Here is a 13,918-nt window from a genome sequence, read left to right on the forward strand (position 1 = left end):
TAATGAATGAGAGGGGAGGAGAAATGGCTACATATCTAAACATGCTACATGACATAGTGAATTTCTCCAGCACTCTTTGTGTATTTGTTCTTCTAAAGGATGACTTGTTTCTATGATATTGGATATTTAATTGAAGGGATATTTGAAGATCAAGGGAAGGATGCGTGGGTGAATGACGATGGAAGATAATGTGAATCATGGCTGGGGATACTATGTCAGGGCCAGCTGTCGTCAAATTACAAGGAAAGGCACGGGGAAATGCTCCCATCACATTACTTAGAAGCGTCTGGGATTTGGGACAGAATTGATGTGCAGCTTTCAACAGGATAATTGTTTTACAGGACCAGGAGTAGAGAATTTGGGGCCTGGCTAATGTGTGATGGAAACAATGGAATTTCTGCCGGAGTTCCAGATGGAGAGGAATACAGTAAAATTCCCTGCATCTGGAACTCAAGCAACCGGCAAAAAAAAAATCAAGGAATTTTTTTTTTAATGAATAAAGGTTTAAATTTGTAAAAGTAATTGTTCTTCAAAGCAACACATACCTCTTGAGAGCCAGTGGAGCACCTTGGCCAAACCCCACTGCAGCAGCTGTTTGAATTAAGTTGTGTTTAAATAAAATGGATGAAGAGGCAGCAAACGCCACTCATCACTGGGGAAACAGTCCCAAAACGCCTCCCTATCCCTGCCAAGATCTTCATTAGTATCAAATATATTAGTAAGGCCTTATCTGTAAACTTTGGGGGTGGGGGGGGTGTAGGTAGGTGTGAATTATGATGGTGGTTAGCACAACGCGTTATAGCGCCAGCGATTCAAATTTAAATTTTATAAGATGGGAATTATCTGATTAAAGGTTAAGGACTACAATACTGATGTTTTTTTTTAAAATATCCTTATATTTTGCACTGTCTTATGACTTTTAAACAGTTTTTTCTCATAATGTAGGCAAAGTATAAGTGTGTCTCAGGCAACTGGAAAATATCCAGCATCTGCAATCTCCATGGGTGCCAGATACCGGTGACATTACTGTATTAGATTTATTAACTTGAGGAAACTGAGTTGAAACAAAGGTGGAAAGATACGACATTTTGTTGGCATACAAAGTTGAAAGAGTGCAAAGGGATAATCTCTTGCATGAGATTAGACCATTTCAATTAGACAAAGTTGAAGGAATGAAAGGGATATCTTCTTGCGTGAGATTACACAATGTGCTGGCTGGCTGAGCAACCGTGGGAACAACATAAATGCAATCAATCATGCGATGTGGCCTGAGCCTTAATCAGAGTGACACCAAGGTTGGCCTCTTTCAGTGGTAGGAATAGTTTGGAATAAGACATGCAAGGGTGTGCCATTAGAACCAGTCCTGATGAACTCTTTCCCTAATACTCCTGCTTGGGGGAAAAAAAATCTAGGAATTGACTCCATTATAACTCTTTTGGGACCCACCAATGTTCTCAGTCCAAATACTTCTCTGTAATGCGATTCAAATGAACAGAAATTAAGTTAACTTTGTGCCATTGCCCATAAAACAGTTGCCACTGCCATGATCATCACTCTTTCAGGAAGTAACTTGATTATGCTACTGAAGATGTTCAGGAAAGGGTGGTTATAGCTGTGCAGGATCCAAACCTTATACTGGAAAACTAGCTAGGTAAAGATGCAGTTGTGAGTGTATGTCAACAGGATGTGGTTAACCTCTTAGAGCAATATGCTGGAACAATTAATGTCATAATTGATGAAATCAGAAATAAAACAGATGGGTCTGAGCATCTGGGAGTTCGGACATAACGTAATAACTGGAGATTAGAGCTGGAGAGACAAGTTGTAATTAATTATGTATCCACCCGATTCAATGCAGCCATCTCTTGAGCCAACACTATGTATCTGGCAGGTTCAGATTATGCTAACAAAGCTGGCCACCACAGGGTGGCAAAAGTAATGAGGAAGTTTATTTTTACTTCTTTTGCAATGGAAACAAGACAAAGATACAGTTGTGACAATACACTCAATCAGCTGTGGATAACTGCCTTGAGCAACTTTACTGTTAATACCATATCTGAAATCAGAACACAAGCATTACGAGTAGGTCAATCTTCCCCTCAAGAACAAATTCCACTGGGACCAGCAAGACATACCAGACATTTCCATGAGGTACCAATTGTAAAATGTGTCAGAAATTCTTCAGGACAGCCCCTCTACAACTATTAGTCTCAGGTAATGGCAATGCCAAGATAATCAAAATAAAGAAACATGTTAACGAGCCACAAATACACTATTGTATTCTCACACACAAGGCAACAAGACCTTTAAGGATAAGTTATCAAGTCTCCAGGACAAATCACACCAGTGGGGCCTAGAACTCAGAATATCTATCTTCCACATACAGGGTATTGTAATTTGTCAGTTAAGGATAATTATCTTCAGCGCAAACTCCGGGAGATCCAAAATGAGTGGTGGACTAGCCTCGCCAAGCGAACCCAACTCAGCGCGGACATTGGCGACTTCAGGGGTTTCTACAAGGCTCTAAAGGCTGTGTACGGCCCCTCACCCCAAGTCCAAAGCCCGCTGCGCAGCTCAGACGGAAGAGTCCTCCTCAGCGACAAGATCTCCATCCTCAACCGATGGTCAGAACACTTCCAATTTCTTTTCAGTGCCAACCGCTCAGTCCAAGATTCCGCCCTGCTCCAGCTCCCTCAACAGCCCCTAAGGCTAGAGCTGGATGAGGTCCTCACCCAGGATGAGACATATAAGGCAATCGAACAACTGAAAAGTGGCGAAGCAGCAGGTATGGATGGAATCCCCCCAGAGGTCTGGAAGGCTGGCGGCAAAACTCTGCATGTCAAACTACATGAGTTTTTCAAGCTTTGTTGGGACCAAGGAAAACTGCCTCAGGTCCTTCGTGATGCCACCATCATCACCCTGTACAAAAACAAAGATGAGAAATCAGACTGCTCAAACTACAGGGGAATCACGCTGCTCTCCATTGCAGGCAAAATCTTCGCTGGGATTCTCCTAAATAGAATAATACCTAGTGTCGCCGAGAATGTTCTCCCAGAATCACAGTGCGGCTTTCGCGCAAACAGAGGAACTACTTGTCATGATAATGAATATGTATGAGATATACCAGAAGTCACGTGGTATGAGAGAGAGACAAGAACAGGGGCAGGAGAACAAAGGAAACAGGAGAATAAAAAGACACTAAGAAGTTTACCTGATAAACTTGTGTTTAATGTTTTATTAACTTCACATTTCGGGCCACAAATGTGACACTACTGACATGGTATTTGCCCTCAGACAGCTCCAAGAAAAGTGCAGAGAACAAAACAAAGGACTCTACATCACCTTTGTTGACCTCACCAAAGCCTTCGACACCATGAGCAGGAAAGGGCTTTGGCAAATACTAGAGCGCATCGGGTGCCCCCCAAAGTTCCTCAACATGATTATCCAACTGCACAAAAACCAACAAGGTTGGGTCAGATACAGCAATGAGCTCTCTGAACCCTTCTCCATTAACAATGGCGTGAAGCAAGGCTGTGTTCTCGCACCAATCCTCTTTTCAATCTTCTTCAGCATGATGCTGAACCAAGCCATGAAAGACCTCAACACTGAAGACGCTGTTTACATCCGGTACCGCACGGATGGCAGTCTCTTCAATCTGAGGCGCCTGCAAGCTCACACCAAGACACAAGAGAAACTTGTCCGTGAACTACTCTTTGCAGACGATGCCGCTTTAGTTGCCCATTCAGAGCCAGCTCTTCAGCGCTTGACGTCCTGTTTTGCAGAAACTGCCAAAATGTTTGGCCTGGAAGTCAGCCTGAAGAAAACTGAGGTCCTCCATCAGCCAGCTCCCCACCATGATTAACAGCCCCCCACATCTTCATCGGGCACACAAAACTCAAAACGGTCAACCAGTTTACCTATCTCGGCTGCACCATTTCATCAGATGCAAGGATCGACAACGAGATAGACAACAGACTCGCCAAGGCAAATAGCGCCTTTGGAAGACTACACAAAAGAGTCTGGAAAAACAACCAACTGAAAAACCTCACAAAGATAAGCGTATACAGAGCCGTTGTCATACCCTCACTCCTGTTCGGCTCCGAATCATGGGTCCTCTACCGGCATCACCTACGGCTCCTAGAACGCTTCCACCAGCGTTGTCTCCGCTCCATCCTCAACATTCATTGGAGCGCTTTCATCCCTAACGTCGAAGTACTCGAGATGGCAGAGGTCGACAGCATCGAGTCCACGCTGCTGAAGATCCAGCTGCGCTGGGTGGGTCACGTCTCCAGAATGGAGGACCATCGCCTTCCCAAGATCGTGTTATATGGTGAGCTCTCCACTGGCCACCGTGACAGAGGTGCACCAAAGAAAAGGTACAAGGACTGCCTAAAGAAATCTCTTGGTGCCTGCCACATTGACCACCGCCAGTGGGCTGATATCTCCTCAAACCGTGCATCTTGGCGCCTCACAGTTTGGCGGGCAGCAACCTCCTTTGAAGAAGACCGCAGAGCCCACCTCACTGACAAAAGGCAAAGGAGGAAAAACCCAACACCCAACCCCAACCAACCAATTTTCCCCTGCAGCCGCTGCAACGGTGTCTGCCTGTCCCGCATCGGACTTGTCAGCCACAAACGAGCTTGCAGCTGACGTGGACTTTTACCCCCTCCATAAATCTTCATCCGCGAAGCCAAGCCAAAGAATATTTCTATGATATTACCTGTATGCTAAGATAGAACTAGGATGTAGAATAATAATAAGGGATAGGTGGCATCAAATAAGGTCCATAGAGACGCTCTCCTATAAACTTTAGGTTCCACGCAGGATTTTAAGGTGGGCCATTGCAATTCAATTCCTCTAGAGCCTGGTGAGGGATGTGTGTCAGATGAGTATGTCCAATAAGATTACAGCAACTGTTAGTAAGTGTAAAAAGGTGTAAAGTTTGATCTCCCTGCAATCGACTTCTGCTTTTTGTTTTTAGATATTTTTATTAACATGGAAATTTCACATCCAAAAATACAGAGTACATGCTAAAATTCAAAAAGATACATTACACTTAAATCATATCATTTCATCCACATTTTAATCAGGCAGATTATATTGTACTGATATTTTATTATTTTTTTTAAAAAAAGGAAAATCTAAACCCACTACCATGAAAGAAACTGTTTGGCCAAAAAAAAAGGAAGACAGAATATTCATCAGAGAGATAAATTACCTCATTAGTCAACACTTCTACCTTCAAAACAAATCAACGATTATAAAGGTAATTCAAAAAGGGTCCCCACAGTGTTTGAAAATTTAAATTCAAATCAGATATTGAGCATCTAATCTTCTCTAAATTTAAACATGACACGACGTCACATAACCATCGGGCATGATTAGGCGGGGTAACGTCCCTCCATTTGAGTAACACAGCCTGCCTCGCTATAAGAGAAATAAAAGTTGATGCATGCAGCTCAGATGTCATTAACATTATATCACGCTCTCCAACAATACAAATAAAACAGTTAAGAGATTTAATTAAAATTAATTTTAAAAAGTGAAGAGAAAGATTGAAATACTTTGATCTACTATTTCTCAAGACTCTGGCATGTCCAGAACATATGAATGAATTAAGCATCTCCATTGTTGCATTTATCACAACAAGTTGATAGATCTACCTTGTTTGACTTTGGACATGTGGCAGGCCCCTTAAATAAGAGGTATTAACCAATTTGAGAATTACATTCCAAGTTTCTTCAGGAATTAAAAGCTGTAGGTCCTGTTCCCAGGCTTTTTAAATTTTATCTGAGGGAGCCTCTCTTATTCCCAACAACATATCATAAATGTTAGATGTTGAACCATTATAATAAGGTTGTAAATTAAAAATTACATCAAGTAAATTCTAATCAGTCCTCTTAGGAAATGTATGCAATTGAGATCGTAAAAAAAATCTCTAATCTGTTGACAATGAAGAAAAAATGAGTATTTGGTAGACCATATTTAACTGAAAATTGTTCAAAGGAAGCGAGACTCCCCTCAGCAAATAAATCTTTAAAACACTTAATGCCCAATCTCTACCATTCTTTAAACGTTACATCAATTATGGAAAGCTGAAAGAAATAATTAGGAAAAAATAGGACTGCAAAGAGAAACTCTCATTAAACCAAAATGTTTTCTAAATTATACCCATATCCTCATTTACCCATATCCTTTATTTAAAGATATAGGAGGTGAGGATCCAAGAAGAGAAATGATAGAAAATTTTGTAACAGAATTAGATTCTAGAGAGATCCATATTGGACAGTTTGTTTTTGAATATTTTATTTGGGAACATTCAATCAACATGCAGTCAAAATGAAGAATAATCAAAAACTAAAACATCAATGTCCATAATATTAACAAAATAATACAGATATCCATCCATATGTCGATATTAAAGAATGTGAGAATAAAGAGTCAACATGTGATTCAATTATTATAAAGAAAAATTATAAAAATTCTACAAAAATGCAAATTCAGTGTCCATGTTGAACCAAAAAGAGAGAAAGATAATAAAGAGAAAGAAGAAGAAAATTAAAGGAACCCTCCAACCCCCAAAGAAAAAAGAAGAAAAGGTAAGAAAAGAGAAAGAATAAGAATAAGAAAAGATTAGCTTCACCTCGGATAAACTGCACTCCCATCACGGGACAAATAACCTGATTTATCCAGGGTCCATGGTGAGCACCAGGGAGAGGAGACAGGAGGCGGGGGGGGGGGGGGGGGGGAATTGTTAAAGATTTATCCCATGTACCTTCGGAATGAATTCCATATTCTTGAAAATACATCATCCTTGTATCTAAGGTTATAGGTGATCTTTCCAGAGGAACACAATTATGCATTTCCATCTTCCAGCAGGCTAAACCTAGTTGGGAAGCAGATTTCCAAGTAACTGCTATGGATTTCCTGGCCACTGCTAAAACAAACTTAACAAATTTTAATTGATATTTTGACAGCCTCATTTTAGGTCTTACATCTTCTAAATTCCCCAATAAAATAATTCAGGTATTGAATTCCAGTAATTTTTTTTTCCAGGAGAATATCCAAATCTTCCCACTTTAGGGCATGACTGAGTTGAAGGCAAGAACGTACCTATTTCTTGATCACATTGAAAACATAGGTCTGATATTTCTGATTTTAATTTGTGTAACTTTTGTGGAGTAAGGTATAGCTGATGCAAGAAGTTATATCGCACCAGCCGATACCCTATATTAATTGTGTTAATCATGATGTCTTGACATGTAAACCGGCAAAATGAATCAATTTCTGTGTGAGAAACTATAGGCTTTAATACACATTAGATTTTGGTTGGCCCAACTCCATGTGCTCGACTGAATGGAAGGGAGCAGGGAGGTTGACCTTTAAGGCCAGGTCACAGGAGGAGGGGTTACATGGGGTCGAGCCATCAGTGGGTGGGCCAACCACTTACGTGCAGAGCAGCAGCAGTATATACATATCACTACAATGTCTAAATCTAAAAAAAATAAAGTATATTGCCACAAGGTTACATTGCGAGTGTTGATGCCATTCTCTATGGATTAAAAATGGGTGGCAGAGAGATTTGGCACATGTGCACCATAACAGTTAACTAAGACAGACAAAATATTGAGTGGGGGGGGGGGGGGTGGGGGTGAGAATCAAATGAGCCCGTATTTGTTCAGTGGAACACAGTGAACCTTGTAGAGTGAAATGGTGAAGTCATAGTTATAACATTATACAGATCCTTCAGGTCACCAGACATCAAGTAGGCATCTCTATCAATCCCCATTTACCAACACTGGGATCATTGACTTCCTCGAATGAGTGGCATGAAGGGTTTGAAGAGTTCAGGTTTGTTTGTAGAGCTGAGTGGTGTTATATTGTAAGGTTGAGCAGGGCTACTGGAGCATTAAAGAGCTACATTTGCTAGCTGGACCTATCTACTGCATGTGGATGTACATGGAGGAAGAGAATAGCGAACAGAACGGCTCAGCGGTATTGGCGCATCTTGGCCCACAAATTGGGAAATTCCGCAAAGTTTTAAATCCCAGCAGAACTTAAGACCATAGTTCTCAACCATAACACTTTAAGTAATCCCTTACTAACCACAGTGCACCTTCAGAATTGGATGCTATAATTGGTTTGTAAGAGATTACTAAAGGTGGTATGTGAGTGGGGGGGGGGGGGGGGGAAGGATGAGAACCTTTCTAAGAGTTTTCTAAATTTAAAAGCTGGGAGAACAGAGAGAGAAGGAGGAAAAAAGAGAGAAAGAGTGAGACAGAGGGGGAAAGAGAGGGAGACAGAGAGAGGAAGAGAGAAAGAGATGCTAGCCAAATTGTCCATTTAAGTAGTCCCATTTGGCTTTGTTTGCCTAAATTACTTTTAAATGTTGTAATTTTTCTCATCTTTTCCACTTCCTCTGGTAGTTCATTCCACATACCTCCTACTCTGTGTGAAAATTTCCCTCTCACCTTAAATCTATGTTCTCTATTTATAGACTCCGCTACCCTGGGAAGGAGATGGTGACCATTCTTCTTATATATGTTCCTCATGATGTTATAGTCCCCTATGAGGTCACCCTAAGCTTCTATCACTAAGGTAACATATCAGCAAGCACATCTGACATTGTACTCCTTTGGGGTATAGTACCAGTGGGTACAGATACATTACTGGGTTGAATTACATGCCAGCAGAAGTCTGTATAACTCCACCGTACTCTACTGGTGAGCACAAGTCTGTTTTTATAGATCTGTAATAAAAGCACAAAGCTGGGGAAACTTAGCAGGTTAAACAACGTACTTTATAGAGCAATGATAAAGATACATAACCCACGTTTCGGGCTTGAATAGTTCATCAAGCTATAACCCTTTCCACCCTGAAAACAGTATATTTTAGCTGCTCTCGACTGGAAAGAGAGACAGGAGGATCAGAGCCAGCACCACCAGGCTGAGGACAGCTTCTTCCCACGGGCAGTGAGAATACTGAAGAATACTGAATGATCAAAGGAAGTGCTCACACTGACCATTGGAGACTCTAATATTTATTTGTATTGATGAAATACTTATCCTGCATATGCATTGTGTGTAATGTCTGATTGTGTGTCTGCATGTTTTGCACTGAGGACCGGAGAACGCTGCTTCATCGGGCTGTGGAATCAGATATCAATAAAGTTGAAGTGACTTGTCGTGCACTAGACCCAAGCATCTGTAAATGTTCTTGTTTACCGACCCAATGGAATTCAATGTTGTTGAAGACAGACCCCTGCAGGTGAACTTGAGGGATTTCCCATATAAAGGCTGCCACTGACCAAGATAAATATTTGTTCTTTGAGAGGCAGCAGTGAATATATATGAACCAAAGATGATGCCTCCACGTAATTCCTGAATGACAATGAAGTGTAATTTCCCTCTGACTGTAATGACATCCACCGCGAGAATGCCCAACAATTTCCAAAAAAGTGGCTTATTCAGGAAGAAAGTAACTTTGCACATTCCACATGAAGTATTTTCTTTTGAACCTTTCACTTATTTGACATTTCACAGGAGGCCCAGACCCACATGAGACCGTTTGTCCCATTGCCCCTGGGACTACTTCTGGGGTCTCCAGTTGTCCAGTGGGTCTTGCCGTGGCCTCACCCACGATCGGACACGACGAGACTCCAATTCTCCACAATGCCATACCACAAAGTAAGATCTTTACACTCCTTTCAGGTTTCAGTAGACTTGTTTTAGATGACAGGGGGAAACTAGATTCGTGGAGTGCTCCGCAGTCGGCCAGAGTGACCCGTGGTGGAAGGGAGAATCCAACCGCCCGTCGCCAATGGTGCTGAGTTAATACACACCTTCTCAGTCACTGCTTGGACTCTTTCTGCTATGCAACGGTCCGGCACACTTACCTGCCCCAATGATCAGGTGCTGATGGTTTAAGTTTCGGAGCTCCTGAGTGTAAAGTCGAGTTTGACTGGTTTTGGAACTGCCGTGACCCTCAGTCCAATGAACGTATACCTCGCCTTTGGCGTGCATTTTGAGAGCTGTCACTTCGATCTGGTCCGTAAGCTCCACCACAATCCGCCCAGTGACGCATTCCCCGCTGGAGTAAACAGGACGGTCGTAAACGATGGCAAATTTCTTCACTTTGCCCATGGCCGTGGAGGGTGCATAGATGGGCTGGTCCTGGACCTTGGAGAGGGCACGGACTGACTGGCCGGGACGGTGGAGGGTGCACGGACAGGCTGGACCTAGACCGTGGAGGGTGCTCAAACTGGCGGGTCCAGGACCGTGGAGGTTGCACGGACGGGCTGGTCTTGGACCTTTCCCCGCTAAGTTGTGGAATGAAGACTTGGAACGATCACTGACTGTTTTGGAACAGGCGATGGGCTCCACCCTTCTTCAGGTGTCATGGCAAAGTGCCAGAGAAAGCTTGTCTGAGCAGAATTTGCTTCCCTTCTGAGAGAGGCAGTAGAAATGAACTGCATGGTGAAGAAAGCGGTTTGTACACTTGTCCCTATCTCGGCACTTTCAGGTGGCCAATTGCTCCGCTTGAAAAGCCGCATATTTAGGAGGCGCCTGCAAGGCGAACTTTGTAACCCTCCTCCTAGAAGGGTAATCGCCGCAGCACAGTGGCCTCCCCAGCCATCTGAATGCAGCCACCTAAAAGCTGACGAGCACCTGACAGCTCCTCTCCCAGCTGCCCCTTCCCCCGGTACAGGACGTCGGGGCAGCGGCACCTGGCTGGGCTGTCAGCACGGGAACTGCGGGGCTAGAGCGGTCGGCGGGGGCTGGAGCGGCCGGCGGGGGGGAAGGGGGGCTGGAGCGGCCGGCGTGGGGGAAGTGGGGCTGGAGCGGCCGGCGTGGGGGGGGGGGGGGGGGAGTAGGAGAAGGGGGACTGGAGCGGCCGGGGGGGGGGGGGGTGGGGGGTGGAGAAGGGGGCTGGGCGAAACAATGCCGGTACCCGACTTGAGCGCTGTACTCACCTTCCGGCCGCTCCAGCCTCCTTCTCCCCCCGCCAGCCATCCTAACTTGACAGCCCAAGGGACAGGAGCCGGAGTGCGCTCAGATACGCATCCCGGTTCAGCTGTCCCTTCAGGTGGCCAGCGCTGCGCTTCTAGCGCTGTCACCTGAACAGCAAATCAAAGGGCCGCGTTCTCTTTTTCCGGCGCATTCTTAGCGGAAAATCCACCTGAAGCAGTCAACTGAGTACAAACAGAGGGACCTCATGGAGACATGGGGCTCTGGTGACACCACTCCCACGTTGTGTCGTTCCGCTCGCCCGGCTAACGTCGCGGTGTCATTGTGGAGTGGGGTGGGGTTCTGGGGAGGTTCCAGCCTGAGGGCCTGCACTGTTCGCGCAACGCCTTGACAGCACCAGCGATCAGGACGTGGATTCAAATCCCGCGCTGTCTGAATGTATGCTCTCCTCGTGTCTGCATGGGTTTTACCCCAGGGCTCCAATTTCCTCTCACAGTTCAAAATGTATCAAAAGTGTGGATTAATTGGGCAACATGGGCTCATGGGCTAAAATGGCCTGTAACCATGCTGTATGTCTAAATTAAAAAAAATGTAGAGAACAGGGCCTCCTGCCCAACATGTCCCTGCCAACCACGCTAAAAAAAAATTTGCTTGCATTTAGCCCATTATCCATTGAAACCAATTCATGAACCTTCAAATTGTCTCCATACCCCCTGACAGCTCATTCAAAAAAAAACCCCACCACTCCGTGAAAAGGCACAGACTAGAAGGGCCGAAGGGGCCTGTTTCTGTGCAGTGGTGTTCTAAGGTGCCCCTCCGTTCCCTTTAAAATCTTTCCTCTTCTTTCACCTTAAATTTATGCCCTCTAGTTTTAGATCCCCCTGCTCTGGGAAAAAGTCAGTCGCTATTTAATCTTATTTATTCCCATCATGATTTTATAAGGTCCACCCCCCCCATGGCCTCCTAAAGACGAGGGAGAAAAATCCCATCTTATCCAGCTTCTGATAATTCAACCCTGTCAGTCCTGGAACATTCATTTGAATCTCTTCTGCACCCTTCCCAACTTAATGATATATTTTTCAGTAGTTCAAGTGTGATCTCAGCAATGCTTTGTATGGTTGTAACATGATATTTCTGCTCCTGTACTGATGAAGGCCAGCCAGCATGCCATCTGGTATCATTGCCCTGTCTATCTGTGTCACCACTTGTTTGAAACTATGTACCATACATACTCGTGTAATAGCCAAGTTTTGGGGACCAATTTTTTGGGTCACTGCAGTAAGTAGCTGCATTGTTCAAGGTGTTGGGAGCTCGGATTGCCGGGACTAGATGATAAATCCGCATTTGGAGCTTCAGGAGCTCTGGTGGGATGTTGGCCGAGGAGAGGGTTTATGGTTGGGGGGTTGGGAGCTTTGGTAGGCAGGCAGCCAGGGCAAGCATCTGCAGTTGAGGCGTTGTGAACTCAGCTGAGCGGGCAGACGGAGCGAGGATCTGGGGTAGGGACATTGGGAGGTCCAGTGGGCAGACAGCTAGGGTGAGGATCAGCAGTCAGGACATCGGGAGTTCAGCAGGAATGAGGCTTGTGGTTGGGGTGTCGGAAGCGTTGGTGGACAGGCAGCTGAACCAACAGTAGGGGAATCATGGGATATATGGAAAATATGCAAAAATGTGGGGGGAGTTACTTTTATATGGGATTGACTATTACACTAGTTATTAGTATATACAGTACCTGAACTCTTAACTCTCTGCTCAACAACATTCTCCAGGCCCATTCTGACCTCTCTCTGCAGTTGGATCCTTGACTTGCTCATTGGAAGAAAACAGTCATTGTGGATCGATGACAATACCTTTTCCTCAATGACAATCAACACTGGCTCACGGCAAGAATGTGCGCTAAGCCCACTGCTCTACTCTCTCTACACCCATGACAATGTGGCACAGCACAATTCAAATGCCATCTACAAATTTGCCGATGACACCACAGCTGGCAGCAGAACCACAGATGGCAATGAGGAAGTGTATAGGAGTGAGCTAGATCAGCTAACTGACGGATGTCACAACAACAACATAGCACTCAGTGTTAGCAAAGCTAAAGAACTGACTGGAGACTTCAGGAGGGGGAAACCAGCAGAACGCAAACCAGTGCTCATCAAGGAGGGAACAGCAATGAAGATGGTAAAGAACTTCAAAATCCTAGGTTGCAACAACTCTGAAGATCTATCTTGAGGCCATTATGTCAATGGAATCATAAAGAAGGTTCATCAGTGGCTAGACTTCTTGAAGAGTTTGATATTTGGTATGCCACCACAGACTCCTGCAAATATCTACAGGTGTACCGTGGTGATCATTCTGACTGGCTACTGGTATGGAGGTACCAATGCACAAGACAGGAAAAGGCTATAGAGGGTTGTAAACTCGGCTAACGCCATCATGGACATTAGTCTTTCCTCCATTAAGAATATCTTTAAGAGGTGGTGTCTCACAAAAGCAGCATCCATTATCAAGGACCCTCACCACCCAGGCCATGCCTTTTTCTCACTAATACCATCAGGAAGGAGGTACAGGAGCCTGAAGCCACATCTCCAACGTTACAGTAACAGCTTCTTCCTCCCTGCCATCAGATTTCTGAATGGACAATGAACCTATAGACGCTACCTCACCTTACTGCACTAATTATTTATTCTTAAATATTGTATTTATGGGACTGTAACTTCTAGCAATTTTGCACCTTTACTGCACAATACTGCTGTCAAAAAATAACAAATTTCATGACACGTTCATGACAACAAACCCGATTCTGATGGAGTAAGTTTATGTAGGAAGGCACGATATCGTGGGTCGAAGAGCCTGTATTGTTCTTTCACAGACGTGATAAATTCTATATCGCCCCTTATACATCCAATTAACACCTTTTGTTGGTCTTTCTTCCTCCCCCATTGTTTGAATTCTGA

The 13,918-nt window shown here is 44.2% G+C and overlaps 1 protein-coding gene across 1 annotated transcript; it reads right to left on the reverse strand.

The window, feature by feature from the left end:
- Positions 1 to 5,004: 5,004 nt before the first annotated feature.
- On the reverse strand, positions 5,005 to 10,789 carry LOC138739261 (arrestin domain-containing protein 3-like). Its single transcript, XM_069890982.1, has 2 exons — positions 6,776 to 10,789; positions 5,005 to 5,427 (listed from the first exon to the last, which is right to left on the reverse strand). The coding sequence occupies exon 1, from the start codon at positions 10,140 to 10,142 to the stop codon at positions 9,846 to 9,848; it is 297 nt and encodes a 98-aa protein (XP_069747083.1). The 5' UTR covers positions 10,143 to 10,789; the 3' UTR covers positions 5,005 to 5,427; positions 6,776 to 9,845.
- Positions 10,790 to 13,918: the final 3,129 nt, after the last annotated feature.

Source organism: Narcine bancroftii, chromosome 1 (genome assembly GCF_036971445.1).
Source record: "Narcine bancroftii isolate sNarBan1 chromosome 1, sNarBan1.hap1, whole genome shotgun sequence".
NCBI lineage: Eukaryota > Metazoa > Chordata > Chondrichthyes > Torpediniformes > Narcinidae > Narcine > Narcine bancroftii.

Excerpts from the sequence above, each read along its gene's own strand:
- LOC138739261 (XM_069890982.1), bottom strand. The coding sequence starts at position 10,142 with ATGGGCAAAGTGAAGAAATTTGCCATCGTTTACGACCGTCCTGTTTAC.